This window comes from Hippoglossus stenolepis, chromosome 15 (assembly GCF_022539355.2).
Source record: "Hippoglossus stenolepis isolate QCI-W04-F060 chromosome 15, HSTE1.2, whole genome shotgun sequence".
Classification (NCBI taxonomy): Eukaryota; Metazoa; Chordata; class Actinopteri; order Pleuronectiformes; family Pleuronectidae; genus Hippoglossus; species Hippoglossus stenolepis.
Window position 1 is genome coordinate 8,987,706 of NC_061497.1, and position 21,078 is coordinate 9,008,783.

General features: G+C 40.5%; 1 protein-coding gene across 15 annotated transcripts in view; it reads left to right on the top strand.

Annotated features, from left to right (window-relative positions):
• Positions 1-19,005, top strand: part of msi2b (musashi RNA-binding protein 2b) — a 250,492-nt gene extending 231,487 nt beyond the window's left edge. For 4 of the 15 annotated variants that reach the window (XM_035179038.2, XM_035179039.2, XM_035179046.2 and 1 more), the window contains 3 exons: positions 3,815-3,994; positions 8,101-8,255; positions 13,246-19,005. In XM_035179038.2, the coding sequence (XP_035034929.1) occupies positions 3,815-3,994; positions 8,101-8,255; positions 13,246-13,371 (461 nt within the window). In that variant the 3' untranslated portion in view covers positions 13,372-19,005. Of the gene's footprint in view, positions 1-3,814; positions 3,995-8,100; positions 8,256-11,643; positions 11,715-13,184 lie in introns of all 15 variants that reach the window. The other 11 variants (XM_035179048.2, XM_035179049.2, XM_035179051.2 and 8 more) reach the window with 7 other exon arrangements.
• Positions 19,006-21,078: the final 2,073 nt, after the last annotated feature.

Sequence of the window (21,078 nt, forward strand, 5' to 3'; positions counted from 1 at the left end):
CTGTTAAAATTCATTAGCCAAGCTTCTCTGAACACAAAATGACAAGACATTAAATATGTATTATTTATGAAATGTCTGTGCTCTCTGAAAAGGGTGTCTAGTGCTGTTAATTACTCAGCCATTCATTCAGAAAAGATTATTTCAAATGGAAAGTGAAAGCAAGACTAGACAGCAAAAGAGCTGTTAGTTTCTTTCACGCTATTTTTAAATGACATTGGTGAAAATAGAAAAGCTAATTATGGTAGCTCTAAAATTCAAAGCTAATTTGGGAAGCAGCATGTCAGGTTTATTGACATCTTCTGTAGAGTGATGTGGTTTGATGGCCACCGAGGAATCTCACTGGCGCCACGAGGGAACGGAGGAACGAGTGCATGAAAAATCACTATATGCAGAAATGAAAATGACTTTTGATAATAGATTTTTCTCTTCCCCAATTCCCAGGAACCCCTGTATGTTTGAAAAACAACAAGCATCTTCATGTTTATCAGAGTCCACTCGTAGATTAAAAGATCAGATTTCACAATAAAGGGCAGTTTAAATATTTTTTTTGCAGACATTACTAGTTTAGCAGCCTAAAAATGTAAAAATATAGGTTTTATTCTTGTAGTAACTCCCTGTGTTAAGAGACCTGTCAATCCATTTGAGGTTTGAATGCTTGTGCTTACTGTTTTGTTAACATTTGGCTCAATGATTGTGCCCTCAAACATGGGTATGTGAATATAAATAAGAATAATCACAAACTTGGTGCAGATCACTGGCAAACTTGTGAAAATATTCCTCACAGACCAAAGTCGCATCCGGCCAGAGAGCGTGACGCTGTATTTTATCATCAGCGTGATTAGTTTTATTTTCCAACCAGTGTGGAAAAAGAGCGCCGGTACTTTCAAGGTTTGTGGTTCCTCCTTAAAGGCAGTCACCTGGCAAAGTGGGAACGAGCGCGGGGCATTTATCCACTTAAAGAGAGCCACCCCGATGATGTCAGTAACAGATGATTGCAAGACACTCCCCTCTCCATCGCCTCGCAGCCGGGCTTGGTCACCGAGGGCAGGAGGGAAAGAGGATGGGGGTAGGGGAGATAATTATCAGTATAAATGAAGCCCTGCGAACGATTCGCACTGCTGGGTCCCCTGATCTAGTCTCCAAGGCAACCTCACCACGCTCATTTGTTTTGTAGATGAGTAATTACATCCAATTAGTGCCCAGTGGAAAAAAGGAGTCCAAGAAAGGCCCATTGTTCTGGATAGATTGTGTGAATATTAATAGTGGGACGGTCTGAGGCGCACTGATATGATCGGTGATACTAATGCAGCTGTGGGCACACTCTGCCCAGTCTCATCCTGCATAACAGATCAGATAGCCGCTGATGAAAATATATGGCTTTGAGAATATGTGGGTGCATCACACTCCTGTCCAGCTGCCTCTGTCTAAACTCGGCCACTTTTCAGCCGGCCACACCTGCAGACAATGCGACAGCACGCAGCGTCTAAATACTTCTCAAATGTCATTATCTGGCCAAACTTTACGTAAATTCTTGGTACATCTCTTGAAATCACCTCAGATGGAAATATCCTCATGGTGCCTCGTGTGCAGTAGGTATTTTACAGCACATGTCATAGCTCACCAACACCTTGCACTGTCCTCTATGTGGGAGATTTGAAGGGTAAATTAAAAAGTCGGGCAGATTCAGCCCAATTCTAACCTTGTTGCTACTGACTTATTTTGGAATCAGGTTTCTGTGACATTTCAGCCGTCAGAAGTTTAACTTCACAGTCGTGCAACAAGAAACCACACAAACTCTAGTGAGCTTGTTTTAATATTTATGGGGTGGTATTTTACATGTGATTCCAAACTGAACAACTCCATTTTCTGTCGTTTTCAGTTTTTTTTATTGCTTTTTTGCTTCTTACTTTCCATTCACAGTAGAGTTGTCTGAGTAGTGACTGTCTTGTTTTGAAGAAAGTTTATCGTTAGCTTTCCCATGTTTACATTCTTTGCGATCTCCATGTCGTGGGCGGTCAGTTATTATGTCGTAAAGTTAGGGCATAAAAGTCGCAGGTTCCAGCCGAGCAGAGAGGCCCTTTAAAAGTTCTAATGTGTTTTACAACACAGCATCTGCTCAGTTTAATGCGGTTCACTTGTTAACAGCCTTATCTCAAATGGAAATATTGTCTCTGTCCCCAATTTCAAAGCTGCACCCACTATTGTCATCAGCTGCTGACACTATTTGGATTGAACCCATATAATACCCACAATTCATTTGGTGGGGTTGGTCCAGTTAATAATTATAGTAATGATAATTGACATCAGTCTGCAGCATGCAAATCAGACACTTGTGCACGTCATCAAACCCCTTTAAAACTACCCATTTGTCAAGATAACAATGATGACATTGTTTTTATGTCTCAGTTTTATTCTATGAAAGTGAAATATGTCGAATCACTCCAATAGACAGTAACGCCTGTCACTTTTTACATCGTTCTAAATTTGTGATATATTTCGAGTGGCTTCCTTGTGAATTCCCAGTAACATGGTTTGTGCTATTGTCAAATGTTTTCCCACCATTATAATTATTCCATTGATCCAGTTTTCCTCATTAGCAAGGCCAATCGATTTTCAGTGACATTTGTCTAAGTGAAGTAAATGGAATGATTGCTTCTTGAGCTTTGTTCAATGTGTCAGGCATTATGTGACGTACGTGGGAAGCCTGCCATATTTGGAGCCTATAATTTGATGAGTGGGCAGACAGCCCACAAGTGGTGAGATCAGAGTGCTAAAAAGCATTGGCGGGGAGAAACATGGCTGGTGCTTACATTCCATTTGGCAGAAGTGGACTGTCTCACTCTGAATGGGTAGAGGTGAAGTGGCTTTGAATGGCTATCCGCTCCAGGACCCAAAAAAAACACACACGCACACAAACACACAACAGGGGAAACCCAGCGTGGAAATGTCGGTGTCACCAATCTCAGTCCCTCCTGCGCAGATTAACGCTGTTATCAAAGAGGTGTGAGAAGGAGCCGTTTCCTTTAATTGCACTCTTTATATGAGCAGCTTGTCTCAGATTAAAAGGACAAGCAATAAATGTCAGCACAACTTATTGCCGAGTGACATTTTCTAAACTGTTGATAATCCACCATCTGTGTCAAAGGGAGAATTTTTCGAAGATGCCAGTCGGAGACGTGCTCAGATTTCAGAATGCTCGTCATCAATAAACATGAATGTGTCTGTATCTCCTTCACTTAAAAACAAACAAACTCGTCTTTCTCTTTTAGTCAAAAAAGGCTTAAAAGGAATTATTGATTGGTTTGCTTGTGTTTCTTTTTATTTAAATGACAAAAACTTAATTTAGGTATTTGTGAGTTAAAAGTTCAAAATGACAGATGTATTGACCTGTGTTTCAATGATGCTTTAGTCTTGTTTTAATGATTATAAGAAAACATAGGGGGCCGCACTGTATATTTGATATTTCTGTATATTTAACTGTCTTCTTCTGAGTAGGTTTTAAATGTGGGCTTTCGGGGAGAGATAATGTGTATCAATAATGGTAGGGCTAGTGTATACCACACAGCTGAGCGTTCAAACACAGACCATATGCCAGGGGGGCCTGGCCACATGGCCGGAGCTGCTGGGGAGGGAGGGCCAATTAAAGCAGACAAAACACTAAGGATGTAACTTTGACAACGGTGTAAAGCACCGCTGAGGCTGTGCTGAACAATCTGGACGTTGAGTTTTTGAGGATGAAAAAAAGTTTGATTTCCACAATGATGGAGTACCATCCCTCCCCTCCCCCCTCCCCACCCTATACTGTATCTCCCAGGCCTCCCCGATTATGGGTTTTACTCTACGCCCAGTGACCAGAGGGGGGGGCCCTGCTCCTTTGCTGACTATGGCTCCCTGGGGCCCCAAGCGGCTCAGATGCTGCACAGTGAGCATGCCACCTCCGCCTGCAACTCCCCCCTCCAGCACCTACACAGCCCGGATCAGTTTAAGAACCCAGGTTTGTATATGCGCATCTATCTCATCCACGTTTTGGAGTTTTTTTCAGTTTGATTCATGACATTATTCCATGCAGAAATCTTTTTTTTTTTATTCTCTCTTGCTTTTGTTAAGGAAAACACCCCCCTTGAAAAAAAAACCCTATGAAACCGTCTTGCTGAGAAAATAGAATTGCATGTTTCTCCTCCTTCTTTCAAATTTTTTTTTTTTGAAGTAGAACTTTCTGTTTCTTTGTGAAGTTACGTTTCAGCCCCTGCTTGCACATAGGGGACAGACACACACAATACAGAATGTAAACCTTCATTTGCATGTGAACAAAATAACCACTGATGATACTGGAGTTTACAGTGGCAGTTTACTCGCTGTCAGAGCTCAGGTTCATGTGGATGTTTGAGCAGCGAGTACGTGTGAGAGTGAGTGAAGTGAGAGCTCAAAGTATTTTAAGTGTAGAAATGATTGCAGGCGTTATTAGAGTGTGAAATGAGTAGAAATGCTGCACAATGTTCAACACTTAGCAGACAACTCTTTTTTTTTTGTTGCATATTACAGCCATTACTCTACAACACAAGCACATCTTCATCTCCTGTGCTTTTTCTGATGCTCCTTATGTAATCACAGCTTTCAAAAGCCAAGGTTGAGATTCCACCGACAAGGAAAATATGCTTCACGCTGGCATTTTGATAACTTAACAGTATGTAGTGCATTAAAACAATTGTAAATTTATGCTATTTATCTTTGAGAGCAGAAAGTACTCTCCTGATTTTTAACATACTACAGTGTTAGCATGTAGTTATTTTGATCCTTACACGATCACATTAGTACTGACATGAAGTACCACTAGGTCTTTTTAAGATGAGAGCAGTAAGGTTCATGTGTGAGACTCGTGTGGACCTGCCGGGCATGAATCCTACCACAGCCTCCATCTATACTTCACAATGATGGCACATTATAAAACAAAATTTGGACAAATAATAAGAGGGTAAGTGTGGGGCCAATTCTCCCTCGGTTAAAGTGTTTTGCCAGCGGCACCAGGGAAATGTTGGAATTGCCCCCAGACTCTCTTAAGCGCAGCAAACAGCAGAGGAACACAAAGGCAGACTATATAAATAACACACACATACAGCTGATCTTCTGCAGGTCTGGAGCAGGCCCGCTGCTTTATTATCTTTGCTGTAACGGTTGTGTAAGTGTGGTAGCACGACAAACATAAAGCACTTCATGATGCTCTTTGCTTCCTGTAGATCTGTTAAGTGGAGTGTGAAGGTTTTTATTTCATACACAGCTGCATGGCAGGGGGGGAAGAATCACAAATGACATCACAGTAAATACACACACACACACACACACACAGAAAACGCCATTGTCTCTGTTGATTTTGAGACGTGGTGTGTAGCGTGGTGATTTATAACACATTATAGCTGACATTAGAGTCGAAATGATTCTGTGACACGAGTCAGATCAGCCCTGTATCTTTTTATCAGCAGCACACTGCCTATGATTGTTGTGTAATTTTTTTTTATGATAAAGAGTAAGTCGCTCAGGTGACGCATGGCTGCTTTTTTGTTTTGAGTTGCGTTTGGATGGTAGAGCACAGGTTTGTCTCGCCTGAGAGGACACGTTCAAATCCTGAGTGAGTCAACACAGTCTGATTCTGTTCTTGTTGTTTGTGGACTACACTTTATATTTGAAGCCAGACTCAACCGTAATTGCAGTTGTGGATCTAGGATCTTTTTAAATCAGGGGCCATAAAGCATGGGGCCGCTATTTACACTGGGGCAATTATATGTCCAACATCCATGCACAATTACTGATTCTGTTAGGTGCACATTTAAGTCATTTATTTATTTACTGTTAGCTCTACAGCTTTGAGCAAAGCCGCACATCATTGAATATATTTAAAAAATTGTTCCATTGTGCTCATCAAAAAAACTAAATAAAACAATCATCACAGATTTGCATATTTATTATTTGTATTGTAAGTAAGTGACTAGTCTGACAGGACAGGAAGAATAGGATAGTGTCCGAGTGCAGTTTGACAGCAAATCTCATTGAGCAGATGCATTGTGAACAGTGGATCAACAGGGAGAAACGGAGTCAGGCAATGTAGCGCACAATTTTTTCGTAACAATACGTTAATACACACACATGGATGGATGGATGGATAGGTAGGTATAAAGGTAGATGGGTAGATAGATAGTCCGATTGGTAGGTAGGAGGATTGTTGGATGGATAAGTAGAAATACGTAGAAATACATAGAAATATAGATGGGTGGATAGATGGATAAGTAGGTAGAAAGGTAGATGGATAGGTAGGTAGGTAGGTAGGTAAGTAAGTAAGTAAGTAGGTAGGTAAAAAGATAGATGGATGGACAGATGGATACAGAGGTAGGCAGATAGATGGGTGGATAGATGGATGAATAAGTAGGTAGAAAGATGGATAGGTGGATATGTAGGTAGAAATATAGATGGTAGATAGGTAGAAAGATAGATGGGTGGATAGGTAGGTAGACAGATAGATGGGTGGATAGGTAGATGGATAGGTAGGTAGACAGATAGATGGGTGGATAGGTAGATGGATAGGTAGGTAGACAGATAGATGGATGTGCAACCCCAAAACCAAAATGTAAAAAAGCAGTTTCACAGTTTAGCCACTTGTTAATAAAAATCACCAGTCACAGGATGCAAGGATTCCCGTTTCAACTACAAAGATCCTTAATTATATAATAGTCCAGCCCACTGGGGTCTGTGCAGGAGAGATAAGAGAGGTAGCTGCTCACTGTTTAAACTCCTTACAGTTGAACAGCAGTGTCACCTCCTCCAGATGTGTGTTTAGTGAGAGGACTTCTGTTTACTCAAGTGCTACACATGGATATATCTACAGTATGTTTTTCAGGAGCCTCTACGAGACTTACCCTGTGTAATACTGCCTTGATAAATTGAACAGTCACATGTTAAACACGTTTACGGTGATACACTTTGTTTACTGCATCGGCATCAACACTCGAGGATGTTCTCTTTCGACTGTGTTTCTGTATCTCGTCCTACACAGTCTTCCTCTCAGGCATCACAGGGTTCATGAGCACATACACACACAAGATCGAGCATTTTCTGTGGTTGCAACATTTTTCTTTTTAATGCAGCTGTACAGTTTTTTTTTACAGTCCGTCTGTGAATAAGGGTGAAATGGAGGGTTATGCGATGCTGACAGCGGAGGAGATTGCTGTTAAGAGATCATTGCATTTTTCTTTCTCCCCGCCAGTTTTTTTCTTCCCGTATTGCCGGCGTTATTGGCCTTTAGTAGGCATCTGGATTTTCAAAAGGCATTTTATTAGTCAGAGTTTCTCTTACTCACAGGGCAAAGGTGGTAAGTCATGTACAGTATTTCTTTTTTTATCCCCCCCTGAGTTTGGGTCTGCGGATGAACTCGGGTCAGGCTTTTTTATCTCCCCCCTTATGCCTCCTCCTCTCGTCTCAGTCACCTCTTTTGCTTTATGTCAACGTTACTTCAGCCGACTGAACGAGCTGAAACGCACGGCTGGAAGTGTCGGGAATATTTAGAAAGATCCTGACTGGTGTCTCTGAATCAGGTCGTACAGGGAAGCAGAAAGTAGCGTGACGTGATTCAGATGTCTGGGTTCAACATGCTCAAGTGAAATCCAAACTCAGTAATAAGTTGCTCCTCTTATTGAACAGACAATGTTGTTTTACAAGAACTCCTTCACATTATGCATGGCAACATTTCAGTGCAACCTTACTAGATTCTTAGCATGGTTAGAGTATTTCTAGCAATGTGCTTGTTTTGTGTTGTGCATGATTATACAAAGTGAATGTTACTCCTGTGCATAAAACACACAGCATGTAGAGTATATGCGGAATATCATACTGGATTCACCCTTAGCTTTGTTTGAATAAATTTAAACCATTCTAAAGGAAATTGAATTTGTAACTTTAACCTGAAATTCAAACTTTTAAGTCCTTAGAGGCAAAATGTGAATCCAGTGATGTGTTCTTTTGATTTAAAAACAAGTCAATTTGAGTCATAAGAACTGTGCTGATGGTTGTTGTGTGTTTCTGAGCTGCTCCGCTCCCTGTTGTGTTTGTATGCAGGCGCCAACCCGTCAAGGCCCGGAGGTTTTCCTGGTGCTAACAGCCCAGGGCCTGTGGCCGACCTGTACGGACCTGGCAGCCAGGACTCAGCTGTGGGCAACTACATCAGTGCTGCTAGCCCTCAGCCTGGCTCTGGGTTTGGCCCCAGCATCACAGTGAGTACGCTGACGTTCAACTGACTGCACCTTTGAGCTCAGTTGCCGCCTCAGTGTCAGAATACCAGCACTAAAATTAGACACTAAGCCAATGCACACTCCCTGTGATTCTGTAAAGTAGATATTTATCATAAAGAGAAGAGTTAACTAATTATTCTGCCGCTGAATTTATTAATATAACCGCCAGCATCCTAAATCCAAAGCAACCATTTATTACAGCCTCAGTGTGGTTCATTTCTTCTGACTGTCACTGGAGGTCCTGAAAGCATTTTGTACACCAGGGTAAACCCAGGCCTGGCTCTCAAAGTTATCTGTGTCAAATGCAAATCTTTATTCCCCTCAGCAGTTGCACGTATGACCTCACTTCAGACCCTGGGTCACCTTCCCAGAACAAATTTCCGTTATTTTTAGAAACCCCAGCTGTCCCAGAGTTTGAGTTTGATCTGTCACCAGGACAAAGCTTATAAGCAGGTTTCGTCTCTCCCACTGTCCTTGCTCAGGTTCAGTCGCTCAGCCGGGCGCTGCTGCACTTTTCCTCCTGCTGATCAGTTAGCTGCCGGTTGCCATGTCAACTCATGTGTAAGACTAGCTGGGCTGGCGGAGGAGACGGTAGGAAAGAGGTGTCCTCAGTCTGCAGATGTCTGGCTTTTGTTGGATGAGCAGCAACCTGTTCAGAATCCCTCCTCTTGTTCCTGACAAAGACACTGGCACATCTGTTACTGTAAACCACAGTGTTTAAGGGAGATCATCTTAAAGCCAGTAAAACCATCGGAACTGATAACAGTGATTCTGAGGAGGACGTTTACCCACTTTCTACCACTTAGATAACAGCTGCGTCTCAATTCAGGGGCTGCATCCTTCGGAGGTTGCATATGAAGACCGATTGAGTCGCAGCGGCATGAGTACACTGTCTCATTTCAAAGGATCCTCGGGATGCAGCGGACTGACGCGTCCTTCCATCCCTGAGAAACGAAGGCCCAACCTATCCCAGGATTCATTGCGCTTCGGTGACAAACATCTTTTCAAAGCGTTAAAGCTGCTGACAGGCGACTGATGCTCAAGTATCCTGCTTCGGCTCAATGGAACTGCAAATGGTGCACATTTAATAAAACGAAAGCACTAAAAACGTTCTTATCATGTGCACCTCCAGTTCTGTTGCTATAAGACAACAATAAGGTCGGGACGAGCTCGAGAGGGCGATCATGAAAATCCTCTAGACCAGACTCTCGGTTCGGCCTTTGCGTTCTTCGTGGCCACAAGGAGCACAATCCTTCATGGCTCGTGAAGCCCGCGTCGTCAAAAGGAGGAGGCCCTTGATTTAGGACACAGCTAATGAAGCTACAGAATTAAATATGGCTGCCCCCTATTCCTTTCCCAGAATGCATTTCCTACCATAGGATTAGGTAAAGAAGTTGCGAGGCCCCTTCTCCATCTCATCTCAGTGACACCATTGTTATCCAAAGTTGATACAGTGTACCTATCCATTTAAAATGTTTCTAATCTATCGGTAACAGATCTGCATCGTGATCTATTCTATCTATCTTATATCTATCAGAAATCGTAAGTATAGCTGAGTGAGGTGTCTACGAACCGACTTCATCCAGTAGAACCAAGACATTCAAACGACAGCATCTCGATACAGTCAAATAAATAAGCCTGACTTAGCCAGTGATCCACACATTCAAACATGTTTAGAACCTTGTATTATTAATGAAGGCTCACACTCCCCAAAGTAAGACTTAATCAAACCATTTTTCTTAGTTAGCTCGTGCTGCATAATTAATTTACAATTGAAGTCCGTGGCTCCTCGAAAGCTGCAGCAGGGCCGAGCTCTTTGATTCACGGTGAGGTTTCTTGAGTGTTAGGAAGGAAGCACCGAAAGCGTCCACATCACTTACTTGAATTAGAATCACAAATAACTTACATGTTGAATTCTTTAAGTTTATTTGTCATGTTTATCGTGTTGAATGGCTTTTGTTGTGCTTTTATGTGAATTTGCATCTGTCATCGTAGCTGTGCCACAAAGTTTTGTGCATCTTTTTTAAGGGAGATATATACGATTTTTTTCACAGTACCGTGATTCAGTGGGAGAAATTGTAACAGTTTAGCGAAGATGAAATGAACGTGTGATAATGTCACTGGGAGCAAAAGAAATAAAGCGCATGAGAAGGCGACATAGTTCACCTTAAATCTAGTAAGTATGTGTAATTGATTTATGACAAACAAACAAACCAGCAGCTTAACAGAAAAAATACATTTTATTGGGGTTTTTCTTTTGCTTCCCAAGCAAAGCCTCCCTTATTAATTGTTTTAGGTCCACTGGTTATCTGCCATAATCTGTTGGTCTCAGTGTAGGAAGCAAAATATTTGTTATGAAAGAGCAGCCTGGCTCATTTTCAAAGCAGATTTAGCAGCAGATAGTTTACAGATGGAAATGAGGCGATTTGTTTCCATTATTTCCCATTTGTTGCAACAGTTTCTAACCTCGGTTTACTGCTGATTTGGAAAATGTAGGAACAAGTCTTTTCATGCAGCACGTTTCAAAAAGGCCCTTTTTACCTTAAATCTAATTAATGAAACAGAGGCATATAATGTATTTAGCCCTCATACTTAAGGACAGCTTTTGAGATTTTCTCGCAGAATTTAAAATGTGCCTGCGCCCCCTTCGGAGTGCAGCAAAGCAGAGAGGCCGACGCGGCGAGTCCTCTGACCTCCTGGCCCTTTGGCGAGATGATCTCTCGGTTCAGAACATTAAAACAGAAAATGATTCAGAACTAAAATGCGCCTTCTGATTCATTTCTTCACCGAGGATGCTGCTGAAGTGAATACACGTGAACATCCTCATATGCCACGACCTCACGTGATCTGTCCCTCGACCTCATGCTCCCGTTAATCCCTGTAGGCAACATCTGATGAACCTCTTATACAAGACGACTGTAGATCAGTTAGTAGAGTGAGGTGATGGAGGCGGTTGAAGTCTCTTTCTACTGATGTATGTGAATTTAAAGAGTTTCTGCAGAGCCATCAGTGTTAGAGGTCTTTATGATCTTGCACGCTTCAGTCACATTCATGAATGGGGATTGCGTGTATTGTTATCTCCTCCTTCACATATTTCTTCTTTTAACTATTCTCCCACTGAGGATTTTGTAACCTGAGAACTACATTGTCATGAATAGAAGTGTGTGTATCGCTGCGGGCGCTGTTTCCCCCGAACCTGTGTAACAATACGTATATATAGAGATGAAACTGCTCTCCTGCTCTGTTGCTCAACATGATCCAGCTGAATCTAAAGGTTGCTAGCTGTAAAAAATAAATCAAAGTTGATGTGATACTCACTTTTCTCTCCTTGAAATGCATACTGACAAAAGCACTAACTGTACACTTTTAGGGCCCGTTGATTGCAACAGCTTTTACAAATGGATACCATTGAACAGGTGGCCGGTTGCCATCTCATCAGAGGTATTGCATTTTATTTACTGTGCATTTCTCTCCTCTTTCCCTCTCTAATGTGTGTTCATCCCATTATTCATTGTTTACTCGCCTCCCTCAGAACGACAGAGCTGGTGGTAAAGTGGGAGTGTGACTGAAGGTTTATCTCTTCACAAATCAAGAGGCCTCTGATCTGTTTGTTCCCTCAACACAAGAGGAAATAAAAAGAAAGTAGAAAGGATCATTAATCGCAAGAATTTAAATCTTATGAGGCTCTTTGTTGAAGTTTGTCACACTCGCACGCGTACGACCAGCTCTGCAGTATTTAATTCTCGTTTCTTGTTAACGTTCGGAAATGTTTACAACGCAAACACCATAGACTGTAAAGATGGACGACGCGTCTCCACTTCCAAGCCCAAATATCAGCAGCGTACTTGGAGAAAGAGTCTGCACAGTAACGACTGGGTAACAAAGTTCGGCAGATACATTTGCTCGACCAATCACGAGCCAGTCTTAGCTGTCAATCACAATATTTGATTCAGTTTTTATAGCATCAAATAACTAATTAACATAGTGGAAACTTAAACAAACATTAGGAACCCCATTAAATTATAAAAGCATTTATTTGACTTTTTAATTTGGTCCATGTCCCCTCCACATGGAGGAGGTGGGGTTTAGGACCTATACTGCAGCCAGCCACCAGGTGGCAGTCAGGAGATTTTGGCTTCTTTTTTGGGAAGCGGTCATGTCGTCTATCTTTTGAGATATATATATATATATATATATACCTACACATGCTTCACCTGCACTTAGAGTGGTTTATGTTATGTTACATACCCGTTTATACTGTTTTTGGCATCTGCTCTTTTGGTTCCAAAGACAGTAATCGATCACCTGTAGAATAAAAAATATAAAAATAGGTTTTACTGATAAGTCAGTGATGTTAAATGTCTCTGAGAAACTGACTATTTCACTTGATTAAATGTCTATTTTGTCATTGCTTTACATCCCCACTCCTAACATTGTCCCTCATGAATAACAGAACCACCATCATCTATAAAAACCCAGTTCAGGTGGTCTCCAGCTTTTTGTCTGCTTCCAGCTATTTATTGTAGCATCTATATGTTATATGTGTTGAATTCATTTGTGCACATGTCTGCTTATTGTATTATTTCCAGCTAAGCACCACAGCTTTTGTAAGACTCCACAGTAGCAGAACATGTATGAACACGATCACTACAGTAACAAGCGGCCTAACTAAAGAAGTGTAGACTTTTCAAAATGTGAACATACTGTATATGGTGCCTTTAGCCAAGTTTTCACCTGCTGCCATTTAAGAAAACTTCTTTGTGTCATGCACAAGTCGTATTAATGTCCACAGATTTCTGTTGTTAAATGTCTCAGCGAATCCTACAGAGTTTTCTTCTGATAAGAATGAAACTAATGTCAACGAGCTGTTCCTAATTCTGTTGCTGTTGCTGTTTTCTCTCTGTCGTCCAGCAGAGTATATCTGGTGGCCCAGGAAAGACAGGACGAAGTTTCTAATTGGCTTTGTGTGCAGGTGACGCTAATCCAACTTCAAGCACTACGCTGTCACCCAGGCGAAAAGATCGACGGTGGGAAACCATACGAAGAAGAAAAGAAAAACGTTAGTCATCTCAGAAAAATAACAACTGCTGTACTATAATCCAAACCTCCTATAACTTTACAACCTGGTTTGGTGTGATGTTTCACGTCAATCTCATTCACCTGTTTCCTTCCTCTGTTCTAGCGTTCTGTTTTTTGATTAGTTTTTAGAGAGTCATTTTAGTTCGACCTTGATTTGTGTCATTTTATTTGATCTCCTGGTATCTTTGTGTAAATGGATTTTTGTTTGAAGTGCGGGCGGTGGGCGGGGGGTCATAGCCAAGAATATCTGCAAGTCATGTCTTCATCTTTGTATGGGTCAGTGTAAAAGGAAAAACGATGGGATGTTCCTTTCAGTCTTCCCGCAAAAAAAGAAGCTTGGGGAAAGACGTGGAGAAAAAAAAAAAAATCAATTTTAAGGAAACTTTAAAGAAGGTATCTAAGTAATAAATCTTAGTAGCTGTTTTATTTCTTGTGATGTCTCATTGTTAACCATAATTACCTATTTTTGGGCAATACAAAGAGGACTCCAATATTTTTATGGTCCTTTTTTATAAGTGTTGTTTTTGTTGTTTAGAAATATATATATATGCTATAACAAATTTCATATAACTACATTGTGAATTCAAACTTGAGAAAAAGAAATGTAGCTGTACATATTATTCCAGTCACTGCATATAACCAACTCAGTGAGAGAATAGCATATTTTTGTGATGGTGTGTCAAAAAGAACATGTTATAGCGTGTGAATAGAAGACAAAGCTGTAAACAGTTACTATTATACGTTTTGTTTAGTTTTGTTCCTGCTGGAAAGACGGCGGCGTCACGACCCCACGAGACAAACAGACACACACACCTGCTCTGTAAATACTGAAGCTGAATAATTTTACAAAGTGTCATACCAGCAAATTTACACACGGCGAGTTGAGAGTTAACACGGTTTTAAGAAATAAATAAGAAAAAAAAAAGACAAGAGCCTGATGTTTTTGTCGAACTGTCAGGATATCAGTATCATTTCAAAGAGAGAGAGAGAGAGAGAGAGAAGAGAGAAGAAGAAAAAAAAAAAAGACGATTAAATCCAAAGCACACTGTACTTAGATGTGATGATTAGAACTTGAACCAGGCATTTTCCAGTGCTCTGCGCATCCCGACACTTTTATACTCCTGCGAGGAACTTGTTGGTCGTATGTTATTGTTTGTTTCATCCTGCTCGTTCCTGATTCACGCGTTTTATTTGATTTTTCCGGAACCCAATATCCTGGGCTCTGTGCGAGAGCCTCGATGTGATTGCTGAATCGGTTCCTTTTTTTTTTTTTGGAAAGAATTAGGAAAGTAAACATTTTGATACCATACCTCAGCCTTCGTGAGTTCTATCGTGGAATCATTGGCAGGTTTAATTTATTCTATATATGTGGCGAGACAGATGAAAACACTGAACGGTAATAAAGTGAGTAATCATTGCACTGTGAGTAGTGAAGTACAGGCCATTTTCCTATTTGCACATGTATATGTTGGCTTTTTAACGAAAAGAAAAAGCGGCCCTGTGCTTTGGGATAGTATGAAGGATTTTTGGGGTTAAATTAATTCTCGACTCGACAAAAACGCTTCAAGTTAAGTTCTGAGGTGAGTTAACAGCTTGGGAAATAGTAACTGATATGTTGCAGTGTACATTTCTTTCTATATATATTAGACCCATGCATCATCTGAAGATATTTATACAGGGTCGATAGATGACACTGAATTATTCGCTCTCTGCCGCTGCACCAGCTTTTACACAGAACGCGTGGCTAATGATTTCTGCTGATTTAGTAGTAATATGCTCCGGTCCGGTTTTCAGCGTCATTGAACGGAACGAATGGTGTGTACTCTGAAAAAATAACTTTACCTGCTGCAGACGTGTTTGTTGTTTTCATTTCTACCCACTTGTCTCATTTCTTTTTTGATTTCAAAACAACCAGGTAAAGAAATATGCTGGATACTTACTAAAGTTTAAAAAAAACAAAAAAAGATATGGAGGTGTGATCAAGTAATAATAATATAAAGAGTAAAGATTTAAAAAAAAAAAACTTGTAATGTTCAAATGTAAAAGAAAATAAGAAATACAAAACTATAAAAAAAAAGAAAGATGCTTCTTTGCTGATTTCAAGTTTAATCAGAGTTTTATTGATACTTTGTGGTTTATATATGAATAATTGTAATATACTATTAAAATGTACTGTGCATCCATTGCTTTCTCTCTTTCCATTCACCATCCTCAGAGATCCTGCTCTCTTTTGTTGATCATCCATGTATTTCATTAGTGTGTGAAGAGCTCACAGTTAACTTGTAAACAGAGTGCTGTCTTTGATACCAGTGTAGTGCTCTTTGTTGTTCTCCCTTTGCTCTACCTCTCCTTTCTCTCACATTTACCCCTCTCTCCCTCTCGCGCTCTTTTTCTATCTCCTGTAATTACAAACGTAGATGTTATATAGGACTCATTAATATAATACTTGTAGTGATTAGTGGATTTAGGACCAGTCAAGATAGACCTTTCTCTAAATGATCATGTTATTCTGAGATTTGCAGACATTTATTTTGATAGAGGTTCATTGTAATTTATTCCCTGTATGTTATTTTTTCTTTTGGTTTGGTTTTTTGCCACGCTCACATGGTTTCAGCTAACCAAAGCTCTCATGGATGGACAAATAGAGAAGCCGTTGCTGTAAGATGGAATTGTACACAAGGCATTATTTGGATCCCCACCCTTGAATGTTTTAAAAGGGGGTGTGCCATACTACCTTAAATGCTGACGCTAGATATGCAAAACCTTAACTTTTGATTCTTGGACACAGGCTATAATCTTGGGGAAAGATTTCAAAACAAAGCATATTTCATATATGTTATAAGAATCACACCAACAGTCATGATATCAGCCTCAGTGCTGTTTCACTGACCTGCTCTACACTATCTTTTAACTTTTACTTCATTACGGAAATTACCCAGATGCCTCGGGCATAGTTATTTTTACATAATATCGTTTTGGTTCTTATTTCTCTCAAAACTTCTATTATTTTAATTATTTTAATCTCTGGGAGCTAGTTTCTGTCGTTCTCACATATTGACTTTAGATGAGGCATTGGTGTAAAAATAAGAAATGACTCCATTAAACAGAACCCCTCTAAAGGAGCAGGTGCTAAAGGACGGGGTGTGTATCAGGGCTGATTAATTGCTGGTTAAATTCCCGTCCCGACTGTGGACCAGGGCCCCGAAGCTGTGAGTCACTGCCAAGCCAAATTGGAGCAGAAAAGAAAATATTAAAACTCAAATTTAAATGCTTGACATTTCCTCAGAAACACCGTGTCAGAGGATGTCCATATTTCAGACCTGTTAGATTTACACAAGCCTCTGTGTTTCAGGCATAAACAAACCAATTATAAAGCCAATTCGCTCCCAGAGCTCAAGCTGTGTGCACACTCCAGTCGAGTACAATTTCAATTAAACATAATTTAGCTTTTATATCAGTTATTTTATTCACCTCATGCGGTTTTAAATTGAATGCTACACACATTACATTAACAAATAAGATTAATGTCTGTTCATTCTCCTCATCTAATATTGACTGTCAGGTTACATACAGTATGTACAGTAATCAATGACATTAATAGACAAATTGCTCCACTGAAAAGAAGCAAGTATGTGTGTCGCTGCGTTATTGATTTTAACAACTCAAATAATGTTCAACTTTATCGTAAAATGATAAAAGAAAATACAGTGTTTGCCCAAAAACTACAGAAAAACAAAGGAAAACTGCTTTAATCAAAAAAGATGTTCCAAGTATTAATGTTTATCTTCTCCTTAATTACACATGGTATACAATATAAAATATATTAATAGCAATCAATAATTAATGAGTAGTAGTTAAAGTTTAATAATAATAGAAAGTGTTCGTCCATTGTCCCTTAAATTTTAAATTCTAACCAGTGCAAGAAGTTCATTAAGATCCGTTTCATCTGAAAACCAAAAACCGGAGCAAAAGTAAAAACCACGTTACTCTGTGTGTTTTCTCCGTAGCAGCACATAGTGTCTGTAGTTGGACTGTAATCAAAAATATTTGACTGGAAAAGAAAACCAAATTTGAATTGGCCGATTTTTCCCCCCATCCAGTCATGTTTTAAAAAAGGCCTGTTGTGTGTTTTGTGATCCTGTAGCTTGGACTTTAAGGTAGCATGGCTCTGTTGCTGTAATTTTCCTTTTAATCTCAAACTGACAGCAGTTTACAGCTGATGAATGTTACACATCTTAGTAGACTAGCGAATCCATTTGGGGAGAGGGGAGGGTCGTGGTTTAAGAAAAAAAAGAAAACAATAATCAAAAAAGAGTCAACCTGGAAGGTGTTGACATTTGTAGTGTACTACCGTATCCATTTAAACTTGAATCTCGAGGCAAGTGCTAGGCAATGGCCAAACAATTTATCCCATCATCCTTTGTGTGTGTGTGGAGGGGAGGGGGATCCCGCCCTGAAACCACACACACAAACACACTAACACACACACACACACTTCTGAGATTTCTGTCGTCTTGGACTCACATCTGTCTTTCATTATGAATATGAACAACTGTCTCCCTGAAAGCTGGGACGTCAGACGAGGACTGTTAGAGACTCGACTCCATCTCTAATGAATCAGACTTTGACGGCCCATTGAATGTTACTGAGTATTTATACCCGAGGGGGGGAAAAGAGGCTCATTCATAGTGGTGCTAATGGTTTTCAAACCAGACAATGTGCCCTTATCTCTGAGAGATACTGGATACTGTCACGGTGACCACAAAGTTAGTCTCCCGGTCCGCAAAGTGACTCTCCACCAACAACACCATGTATAGTGTGGGTTTCTGACAGAACAGAGAAGTGTTCATGTTCACACTGAACCCTTCAAGGTGACAGAAATAACACAAGTTCAACTGTGTCGTCGTGTCTTAGGGTGAATTTCCCCTCTCAGTCCAAACCATTGCCATCTCACCCATGCCCATTACTGATTACAGTCTACACATACACTTGCAATATATATAAATATATATATATATATTTACAATTTCTGCGCTCATTTGATCAGAATTAGACTGGAGACCTCAGCTGTATACCCCTCACACTGCAGACACACCCAGGCTCATAATCGCCAATTCATCCTGATATTAGCTCGCTCCACAACACGAGAGTTCACCCCTGGCGTGGTACGGAGTTTGGCGCAGACTGCGCGGCCTAGAGGAAGCCTGGACGCTCGTCAGACTGCATGGACGGCAGTGTGAGGCTCTGCTGTGCTTCCATGTCTCTGCAGGCTGAGCACAGAGCTCTCTTCACTGCTGTCTGCCCATTCCTAACACTTGCCCCTGTTTTTTTATGTTCACCGACTTTTTATGGCGAGAGACAGACAGACTTGACTGACATCTGAAAGCATCTTTCAGGTTATCATAATGGCTTGCTTAAGCCCTGTTGTAAAGTATACTAAAAAAAAAAAAATGATGATGATAATAATAACAATAATAATAATGGATGGGGGTCTCTCACATATCAAATGTGGAAAGTCTAATTTTATATTTGTATTTTCAAATAATAATATTGACAAAAAAATGTCTGTGAAAGGTTTCCATCCTCTACTGTGGTCCAGAAATTGATGTGTCTGTCTGGAAAAATAAATAAAATAAACTGAATTGTTATATTACTTGTTTTCAGTGTTTTGCTGTATTTTTATTTCCTTATAATATTATTTCCTCTGATGATATTTATCTCAACTTGGCAGCATCACATTTCCTTTCTCTACTCTTATCCCATAACAGGACAGTTCTGCTGTGTTTTTCAGTTTGGTTTAAACAGAATTTTTCACTCAACAACACACACACACACACACACACACTCACTCACTCAGCATCCCTCGAGGTCACTCATAAGACAGCAGGATTAATAGAGTCTGAGCACTGAGATACATTTAGGGGAAACAAACAAGAAGCGCTGGCGTGTAATTCTGCTGCCCCTCAGTGGTCTCTCCCAGCGCCTGAGCAGATGCAACAACAACACCGAAAAAAAGAAAAGCTTTTTTTATTTTTCATCAGCAGTTTCACATGGAGAGCATCAATATTAGCTGAGGCTCAGTGTGTAAACCGCTGAGGATGTGATGAGTAGATGAGCAAACAGGCGTGTCAGAGGCTCACAACGGCCGAGAGACACAATCAGAAAATACCTGCGATGGGTTTGTCACAGTGTGATTAGTTCTGCTTTTATACCTGAGATGGGGAATTTCATTTCACATGCCAGAAACAAAACATCTGATCCTGAGTCATTCTGAGCTGAACCAGAAGAATGAACCAGTGGAAATGTAAAAAATCATTTCTGATAAAAACAACTTTTCTTTCCTTTCTTTTCATAGAGATTATATTATGTTAGTTCATTCCATTCCTCACTGAAGTGACTGTAACTTTTACTGTCAGCCATCATTAATATAATAATAATAACTGCATCTCCAGCAAAACACCTTTTTCGTGCATGTTTACTGTGACAGACAGTGATTCTTAAACATAATGTTACTGCTACATTGAAATTCAGGGATCAGGGTTTTTTAATGCACCCGCTTGTCAGGAGAGACGAACAGTGCAACAGCTTCATCACTCATTCAGACACGGTGATCTATAATTCTGACTGAGATCAATACTGTTCCCGGCTGTTTTTCACAGCCCCGGCGCCAGAAGTTTAGATCACATCACGCCCTCTTTTCTTTTTCTTTGTAATTTGTGTCATGAGTACAAAGATAAACCAACGCGGGCAGTTTGGACCATTTTTCCACTTTTATATGAGCTGTTTTTGATTTTATTTGATTATTTCTTTATTTGATTTTATTTGTCTTGGAGTCCAGTCATAAGGAATGCGCTGACATTCACACACCAACCATGGTCTAGGATGTCAAATATTTATTTTTAGAGTAGATCTTGAGCAGTACAGATGTAAAATTGAAATATGAGATGGATGAAGCAATGTGTTTTCAAAGTATTGTTTCAGCCTCTGTGATGTGAATGATCTACAGCGGGAGTGAATGTGGTGTTTGGCCAGATCCTGTAATTAGCAGACAAATTCATCAAACAGCTGAATCCTCGGCGCCGCCTGTGTTTTCAGACTTACAGGCCTAACTGGCTGACCTCTCCAGTCCACCTACCTTTAATTAAGTGCTAATTAAAAGTGCCATTATGATCAGAGCGCTCGCCACTCGCCGGTCCTTAAACACGAGGAGTCAGGTCTTTGGTGGAGCACCGCGAGACAATCAGCAGTCGTTACGGGAGCTAAATGTCAGGACGCAGCCGAGAAAAGGAAGCTGTTATTAATCTGTGGAGCCACAGTTTGTTTAGAGTGTTTATATAGTCCAGCAGCATTTAATATAGGACTATTCACAGATGGAGGAGAAAAATATCACAAATATCGGCTAAAAGGTCACCAACATTTATTAGTTCACTTACTGTAAACATGTTCCTGTCTTTAGATCACTTAGCAAGAACTTCACGTGGATATTTGCTTTAATTCGAGGCCCAGTCAACACCAGCACAGGCAGCACATGCAGAGACACACGTGCACATGAACCTCAGCCGATATGTGTGCATAGCATGGAGAGGCCTGTCACCGGCTCATCTGACGGCTTCACCTCATACCAGTGGCTCTGTGTGAATTTCCCATGGGCCGGTGCTAACAGCCTGAATGTGACAGCTCCTGGCAAACACAAACAAGCCCCACTGTGCACAAATGCCACTGCGAG